Genomic DNA, 9,184 nt, shown 5'->3' with positions numbered 1-9,184 from the left:
ATAGACAGACAGACAGACAGACTGTCAGACAAACAGACAGACAGATAGACAGAAAGACAGATAGACAGATAGACAGATAGATAGATAGACAGACAGACAGACAGACAGATAGATGGATAGACATTTAGATAGACAGACAGACAGACAGACAGATTGATAGATAGATAGATAGATAGATATACAGACAGACAGACAGACAGACAGACAGACAGACAGATAGATAGATAGATAGATAGATAGATAGATAGATAGATAGATAGATAGATAGATAGATAGATAGATAGATAGATAGATAGATAGATAGATAGATAGATAGATAGATAAATAGATAGATAGATAGATAGATGATATATAGCAACAAAATAAAGAGCAGGATATTATAAAACAATAATCTCCATTTTAAATAACTGGTATTTTAAATATCTGTATGAGCCCTAGTTCATTTCTGACACTGGTATAATGTAAAATTAATTAATTCTTGCATATTTAATTCTTGCATATGTCATATGTTGTTGAGCTGATATAGAGTACATAATCTTAATAGTGTCTCCCACTCTGAAACAGCGAAGTCTATAAAATATTTCTCTCAATCATAATCTGAATTTATCCCTAGACACCCCAAACCTCAAATGAACCGCTATAGCAGATCCTGTCACTTTAAGCGGTGGGCGTGGTCAGCGCACTACGACCCGCCTTATATGCAAATCCTCCCACCACTTTGGCTGGGTACTCGTTTCAGGTGTCCATAGTGAGCGCGAGCCGCGGTTTGAGAAGGGAGCACACAGACGCTATAAAGCGCGCAGAGAGAAGCGAAGTTCTCATGAAGAAGCCGACTGCAAATTAGCCAACATCCTCGCAACTCAACTTATAAACAACAACCGGATAATACAAAACCACACTCGAGAAACCCAGCACAAGACAGGATTATTCAACACACAGCTGATGACGCTTTCTGAACTTTGTTGACATGAAAGCTTTTTGTGCAAAACATTTAGCTGGGGCTCACCGGTGAACCGCTACACCTTATTTTCGCGTCTCAAATGACAGGCAACGTACTCCCTCCCGGATCTGCATTACGGTAAGTGTTTAATTAATTTATTTGGTTCATCTTAATCGGTTTTGGGGGAGAAAGTAAGGCATTTTACAACGAATAGAGAAAGTAAGGCATTTTACAACGAATAGAGCAATTCTTTAAGACCATATACACTCGTAGTAGTATATCCTATGCACTTACATGAAGCATTACATTGTTGTGTTATGTAATAGAAGTATGTTGCGAAACTTCAAGTTTTATAGTGGAACTGCATGCAGACCACATACTCTATATAGTATCGCGTTATCTGTTAAGACGTTTATATATAATAACATCTCATAATAATACATTTGCATGCATATTTTAATTAATTCATAATTTCTATATTTAGTATATTTTAATAAGATTTTAATAAATATATAAAATTGTTTATATATATATATATATATATATATATATATACTAGAAGCTCATTGAAAATAAAAATGAAGTGCTGTAAGTTGATTATCTCTCGCAGAGCACCATAAAATCGGATTGTTTTTAAAAGCGGATCAATTGTGGTTTTCAGATCTTGAGCTCGGAGGAAGACACCAATGCCAGGAATCAGTGCAAACGCATCGCGAAATAAGAAGTGGGAGATGGAGGAATACGACCAATATCAGCACTATTTCTACGACGATCACAACTTGGACGAGGACTTTTTCAAATCGACCGCACCGAGTGAGGACATTTGGAAGAAATTCGAGCTCGTGCCAACCCCGCCCCTGTCGCCTGTCAGGATACTGGAAGGTACCGGTCCATCTCCAGGGGACAGACTAGAGTGGGTGTCCCAGTTCATAGGGCAGGACGACGAGCAGGAGGGACAGTGCAAACTGAATGCGGAGGAGACTCTGGAGAACTTGAGCTCCATCATTATTCAGGACTGTATGTGGAGCAGTTTCTCCGCCAGCCAGCAGCTGGAGAAAGTTGTCAGCGAGCGCTTGTCCTGCTCTGCGCAGTCGAAACTCTCCAGCAAGGCGCAGTGCGTCCCTGCGGACGCGCCTGCTCTCAACAGCTTGGCGACAGATTGCGTGGATCCAGCAGCTGTCCTTACCTTCCCCCTGAGCAGCAGCTGCAAGAAACAGGTGTCGTCCGGGTCAGAATCTCGCTCAGACTCCTCTGGTAAGCAGGAGACCATTGATTTTGAACGCGACAGACCAATAAATCTCACTTATTTGCTTAACAGTGTAAATTTGCAGTTGTGTTGACACCACCTTTCGACACCTGACGGATCTCAATGTCTATGATCATGCACCGCAGAGTTCCCATTCATTTGTGCATCAAGTAGAACTAAGTCAAAACCTGACATACTTGAATAGCAAAGTTGCATTGGTGCCATGGGATTAGCATTTCATTTCGATTTCTTCTTAATATGTGGTATGTAATAGTTTGCTGAGCTTCCACATTCCTCAAGTGGAACAAAAGGCGAAATTGTTTAATTTGTGGGTGGTGCCAGCAACAGAAACCCATAATAAGGATGCTTGAATCCTAAAGTGACACTCAAGGGCCAATACCTGAAGTTGCCACCTTTTTTTTGGCTTTTTAATTGTTCTATATTTTCACTTGAAGGGCACATGCAACTTGAAGGCTTACGTTTTACCCAAAATAAAAATTCTGTATCGTTTGCTCATGTCATTCTATGGGCTGACATACAGCAGAATACCAAACATATGTTTCAGCTCTTTTTATCCATGCAATGAAAGTCAAATGTGACAAAACGACACTGGATACCATTTAATTTCTTTGTATGGACCCGGAAAATATGTATATTTATTTATTTTCGGCTTAAATATAACTTTTAATAGTGGATTTCTGATTTTGTGACAAATATTCCGCTTTGTGCTCAGTGATCGAAATAATTGCATAGTGAAATCAGAGTAGAGGGAACTCGGAACAGATGCTTCTCTTATCAAAATACACATCAGAGGTGACTCCAAGTTCATTATTGCCGTTCAAAGCCTCATTTACTTTCCTCTTTCTGAGAATAGGGAACTGATAAAAACCTAAGATTCATATGGTCGTTTTAGAACCCATCTAATTAAAAATCTTGCATTCTTGACACCACCTTTCGACACCTGACGGATCTCAATGTCTATGATCATGCACCGCAGAGTTCCCATTCATTTGTGCATCAAGTAGAACTAAGTCAAAACCTGACATACTTGAATAGCAAAGTTGCATTGGTGCCATGGGATTAGCATTTCATTTCGATTTCTTCTTAATATGTGGTATGTAATAGTTTGCTGAGCTTCCACATTCCTCAAGTGGAACAAAAGGCGAAATTGTTTAATTTGTGGGTGGTGCCAGCAACAGAAACCCATAATAAGGATGCTTGAATCCTAAAGTGACACTCAAGGGCCAATACCTGAAGTTGCCACCTTTTTTTTGGCTTTTTAATTGTTCTATATTTTCACTTGAAGGGCACATGCAACTTGAAGGCTTACGTTTTACCCAAAATAAAAATTCTGTATCGTTTGCTCATGTCATTCTATGGGCTGACATACAGCAGAATACCAAACATATGATTCAGCTCTTTTTATCCATGCAATGAAAGTCAAATGTGACAAAACGACACTGGATACCATTTAATTTCTTTGTATGGACCCGGAAAATATGTATATTTATTTTCGGCTTAAATATAACTTTTAATAGTGGATTTCTGATTTTGTGACAAATATTCCGCTTTGTGCTCCGTGATCGAAATAATTGCATAGTGAAATCAGAGTAGAGGGAACTCGGAACAGATGCTTCTCTTATCAAAATACACATCAGAGGTGACTCCAAGTTCATTATTGCCGTTCAAAGCCTCATTTACTTTCCTCTTTCTGAGAATAGGGAACTGATAAAAACCTAAGATTCATATGGTCGTTTTGGAACCCATCTAATTAAAAATCTTGCATTCTGAATGGAGTTTTCTAACATGCTAGAATGAGTGAATGGAATGGTGTTGGACTTTGGTAGGAGGTGGCATTGCACACAGTCAGTCTACATTTCTTTCTGTTGCTCTTTCAGATGATGAAGAGATTGATGTAGTGACGGTGGAACATAAGCAGAACAAATCGCGCTTGGTGAACACCCGTAAACCAGTGACCATCACAGTTCGTGCAGACCCCTATGACCCTTGCATGAAGCGTTTCCACATCTCCATTCACCAGCAACAGCACAACTACGCTGCCCGCACTCCCGACAGTTATCTTGAAGAGGAGCCACCTCGCAAAAAGATCAGGCAAGAAACCTTACAGCCCCGACTGGGTTCCCCACCCCAAACCCCAGAAAGAAAAAGCCCCTTGCCTTCCCCCTCAGTCCCCACCCCATCTCAGACTGTCTCCGCTTCTCCAACACACACATCCTACCACCTCAAATCCCAACCATCCAGCCCTCAGAGTTCTGACTGTGAGGACACGGACAAGCGTAAGACACACAACTTCTTGGAGCGAAAGAGACGCAATGACCTACGCTCCCGATTTCTGGCCCTACGGGATGAGATCCCAGGCCTGGTTGACTGTCCAAAGACACCCAAAGTTGTGATCTTGACCAAGGCCACAGAATATCTGCGTACGCTGCATGTCAGCGACAAACAGAAGGCCCAGGTGAAGAAGCAGCTGAAAAACAGACGACAGCAGTTACTACGGAGACTCGCTGAACTAAAACGTGCATAAACCTTCATGGTCCAGCCATATTTTCAATAGGAACTGTGTAGAACTGAGTGCTTTCTCCAAAAGTGGGATATTTAATGGAATGGACTCTGTATTTTGAGATTGGTTCTTCAGTTTTTGTTCTTTGCACATTTGCCTTCGCAATGGGGGAGACGAACTTGTGGAAGCTGTGGAACTGGTTCAAACATTTTCCAAAGAGGGTCGTTATTTCTGATTTTCATTTGAAATTTAAAGATTTAAACCCATGAATGTGTGTTATCTTAAATTCTTTTGCGAAAGCTGAAGTATTTGGGCGGGGAAGTATTATTTCATTGAATTAGCATGCCAAATTAGGCATTATTTGAAATGTAGCAATCTATATGCATGTGTAATTGATCTTCTAAACCATCACGCCCTTTTTTGTGGGGGGATCTTGAAATTTTCTGGGTAAATATATTTAAGGGTCTTTGATCAAAGTAACTTCTCCGTTATTAGTGCTTTATCTAAATTAACCTAAATTTAAGGAGAGCTGTGTGCCCCCATTGCCGCATGATGACAGAGTAAGTTTAACAGACAGGAAGTTGCATCACTGTTGCTTTGTTACATTGTGTTCCACTGTTTGTTTTTGTTTTTTTTCTTTTCAGTTATTTTATATTATTGTTATCTTGAACATTCAGGACAGTGTCCAGCACAGCCTTGCAGTGTATATAAACTGTGGCATATTCTTCGGACATATGTATATAATAGTAGGGGTGTACAGGACATTGTGTAAAAATACATACTTTGTGTTTTGAATATGAAAATCAGCACTGTTAATAGACTTTATTTTCTATTTTTCTGTCATTTGTCCTAAAACTTGGTTGGCCCACCTGCCTTCCCTAGAGATCTCAAAGTTTCTATTTTTGTTAAGAAAAGTAAAAAAAAAAATTCAAAAAGTTAAATAAAACAAAACTATCAACATTTCATTTTCATCACTAGCCACTTTATGCTGTTTTCACTGCCTATTCCCTTGTGTTCTGAAATTTCTTTGGCTTATCGCGGTTGTGGCAGAAAAAAATGCTGAAAGAATTTTGTACTAATATTTTCTTACAGAATTAATTGTATCATTGTTTGATTTCTGTTTAAATATTAAGTTGTACTGGTGGTATATGCTTACTTATCTCCCAATATGACCGTGGTCATTTGAAGTTTATGCACATGGTCATTTGTCATGCAATTATTTGTAAAAAATAAAGGCCATGTGCTCACAGCAATCACCACTGATTGGTTGAGGTGACTTCTGTTTGTACATTCAGCTTTGCCAAAAGATCAATCAGAAATAAATACTATCAAATAGACAATACTTCACACCGGGGATGCATATGCCATCAGTAACCTGTTGTTGTTTTTTCTTTCACTTTTGTCCCTTGTTGTCAGGTGTCATAACGGGAGGAGAATGGCAGCAGCATTGTCTAAGCACTTTGTGTTCTGTACCTCATAAGCCTATATACATAAACTCAAAATTGGGTAAACAATAAAATTAATTCAGTTCAAATCCTTTCAGCATGCTTGTCTTTCTTTGTTAATTAGCTTTTAACTCCACTTAAATGCTTTCAGATTTGCTTGCATACACCTTAAACCATGAAAATGAACCGTTTTAACAGAATAAGACTTAAAGTGATAGTTCTCTCATAAATAATCTGTCATCATTTCAGTCTCATGTTGTTCCAAACATGCATGATTTAATTCTGTGGAACATAACAGGAGATGCCTCAGTCACATTTGTATGAAAAAGATGCAGTGAAAGTGCAGAGTGACTCATACAGGCTTAGAAAAACAACAGGGTTAGTAAATGATATGACATCTGGGTGAACTTTCCCTTTAAAATGATCTTAAGACAGATTTTTGACAGTTTTTAAATAATATCTTGATTAGCGGGGCAATGGCTGGTTATAAAAAATGCGCCATAATAATAATGCACATTTTACTATGTGTGGCGTAAGAGCTATCAACACCTGCATGAGAGTGTGTGAACTCGATTTGATCGTTTCATTAGCGAGAGCCACTTTTAGTTGACACGTCGTAGTGGCCTTTACCATAGCATCTCTCTTTTCCTTGGTGCAGAACGCTCAGTTGCCATGGAGACGGAAGAGAGCTATTCATACCCGTGTTCTTCCGGAAGGTGCACAAGTCGACCTGCTAAAGTCAACAGTGTTGTCAAAGCAGCCAACGTAAAGCATTAAAAACTGTGCCACCTCATCAGATACAGTATGTGAGTGAAAACTGAAAGCTCTCAATCTTGCATTTAAGGATACAAATACTAGTTTCACCATATTACTAATAAATAGCACTCATTGCTGGGTAGATTAATTGCAAAATGTAGCCCATTACTGATTACAAATGAATTACATGATAAAAATGGTAGTTATGAATGTAATCTACTTGATTATTCATTTTATGTAACATATTCCAAATACTTTTTGATTACGTTTAGATTACTTTTGACCCACCTCGTTTATCCTCCAGATTTGAATGGGATTATTGTGTACCATATTGATATATAAAAAGAAATAGGGTTGGGGGGAAAAAAAGAGAGAATGATTAGGGAGAATGAATAAATTATGAAAATGAATGCCATTGTGTGGATATGTAATTATGCAATCCATAAAAAGTAACTGTAATCTGATTATGCGCATTTTAAAATGTAATATAATCTAATTACAAATAAATGAACGAATGCATGAGTAAATCAATGTTGCTAAATTAATAAATGTACTTAATTTTTGGAATCACATGTTACATAATCTGGTTTAGATGTAATCCGTTACTACACAGCACTGCTAGCAATGTGTTATTAGAGCTGACAGGATTCTGTATGGCTGTATTAGTGATGAAAATATGAACATTTGTCGACGTATTTACTAGATTTGGAAATTTGCTAGGTTTGGAACAAGCAGTGCCATTTTATTGTCCATATATATATATTGATATTACAATTCCTGTTTTCCAATAACTTTTGTGAGATTGTTGAACGTCTGTCCTATTTCTGAATGAAACACCCTTGCCTTCGCGTACATACTAAAACTGAATCCTTCAATCCCGTTCCTATGGAAACAGTTTTAGTTGCTTGGATACAGTTCCCTCCTCCGCTGCGAAATCACCGCGCATGCTCAGATCACTCTACAGCCCTGAGAGCTTGCTGTCATGGCGGCCGCCACGCGTGTGCTCCGGAAAGGCATCAGCCCGTCTTTAGTGGTGATTCTAGGAGCCACGGGAACGGGCAAATCTAAACTGGCTATCGAGATCGGGAAAAGGCTTAATGGGGAAATTATAAGCGCCGATTCCATGCAGGTGAGTTGAGCGATCCGCTGCATCATCTGTATAAGTTAACGGGGAAGCACGTGAAAGGGCATTGCGATTAATAAATGACAAGTCATCTTAAAAGAGCAGAGCTGAAAAATTTAATAGTTAATGCTTTATATTGGAACAGCATGATTTGTCTGAAGCTTTGGGTTGGTGTGAAATTAAATACAGCAAGTTTTATATCGCGTTAAACTTGAATGTCACTAGGCCAAAATTTATATAACTAGTAATTAGTCCCCCCCTCCCGAAAATAGATTGGAGCAAACGTTGTTTAAACTTTTGCATAGCGCATCGTACACGTTTGAGGGTTTGGAGCTCTTTTATTTCCTCGTGTCCACCACTGGTCGCCATTTTTGACAGTGCTCCACGCGATCATAATTCATAAATTTGTCATAAAGCCAAGATTAAAAGTCGTGTCTACTGATCTCTGCCACTAACACCAGACTTACGATAAGCAACGTGTGATAACTGGTTTATATTTTAGTTGATTTGGTAATTGACCTTACATGCATTGATCATTTAAAGGAGATCATTGCTCAGTTTCCTGACCTGATCTGTTTGAATGGGTTTCATTAAATAGATAGAAGTGACCATCTGCAGTAGCTCTTTAGTATTTGTTTTGGTTATGAATAGTTCTGACTAGAGGTCGACCGATAGTGGATTTTGCCGATACCGATATCTAGGTTGGACCACACTGGCCGATACCGATTAATTAACCGATTGTTTTAAAATTGATACTGAACAAAAACTATAAAAATAGTGCTTTATTAACAAAACCAGTACTGAACCATACTAGTAGTAGTAGTAGTAGTAAAAATAATAATAATAGTAATAGTAAATGTTGAAATTAACACACTCTAACAAGGAACAATACTTACACCGCTTTCATTAATCTTAATGCTGCGAATGGATTCTTATTTTAAAGTGTTACCATTTCATTTCAACTGTCATGCTTAAAGATGCACATCTTTAAATATATACACAAAGGGGTATATACTTAATATATACTTATATACACAAAGGCTGTAGCATTAAAATTATATACATATGGATATTGTATGTATACTCTCAGACTTGAACTGCTTCTATTCTTGAACACTTGATGATTATCTAATCAAAATAAAAGCGCAGCGCT

The 9,184-nt window shown here is 38.3% G+C and overlaps 2 protein-coding genes across 3 annotated transcripts in view; both read left to right on the top strand.

Annotated features, from left to right (window-relative positions):
* Positions 1-735: 735 nt before the first annotated feature.
* myclb (MYCL proto-oncogene, bHLH transcription factor b) lies at positions 736-5,421 on the top strand. Its single transcript, XM_016247481.1, has 3 exons — positions 736-1,078; positions 1,602-2,194; positions 4,085-5,421. Exons 2-3 carry the CDS (start codon positions 1,627-1,629, stop codon positions 4,729-4,731), a joined length of 1,215 nt encoding a protein of 404 aa, XP_016102967.1. The 5' UTR covers positions 736-1,078; positions 1,602-1,626; the 3' UTR covers positions 4,732-5,421.
* Positions 5,422-7,851: 2,430 nt separating this feature from the next.
* The window catches only part of trit1 (tRNA isopentenyltransferase 1), a 34,167-nt gene continuing 32,834 nt past the window's right edge, over positions 7,852-9,184 (top strand). For both annotated transcript variants that reach the window (XM_016247479.1, XM_016247478.1), the window contains exon 1: positions 7,852-8,037. In XM_016247479.1, coding sequence (XP_016102965.1) covers positions 7,891-8,037 — 147 coding nt within the window. In that variant the 5' untranslated portion in view covers positions 7,852-7,890. The remainder of the gene's footprint in view (positions 8,038-9,184) is intronic.

The sequence above is a fragment of the Sinocyclocheilus grahami genome, unplaced genomic scaffold (assembly GCF_001515645.1).
Source record: "Sinocyclocheilus grahami isolate Dianchi unplaced genomic scaffold, SAMN03320097.WGS_v1.1 scaffold837.1, whole genome shotgun sequence".
Lineage (NCBI taxonomy): Eukaryota > Metazoa > Chordata > Actinopteri > Cypriniformes > Cyprinidae > Sinocyclocheilus > Sinocyclocheilus grahami.
Note: the sequence above shows the minus strand (reverse complement) of the source record. Positions and strands in the feature narration are given on the sequence as shown.

Bases quoted from the DNA above. Each gene is read 5' to 3' on its own strand.
- myclb (XM_016247481.1), top strand. From the start codon at position 1,627: ATGCCAGGAATCAGTGCAAACGCATCGCGAAATAAGAAGTGGGAGATG. The intron at 2,195-4,084 runs GTAAGCAGGAGA...TTGCTCTTTCAG, and splicing joins ATCTCGCTCAGACTCCTCTG to ATGATGAAGAGATTGATGTA.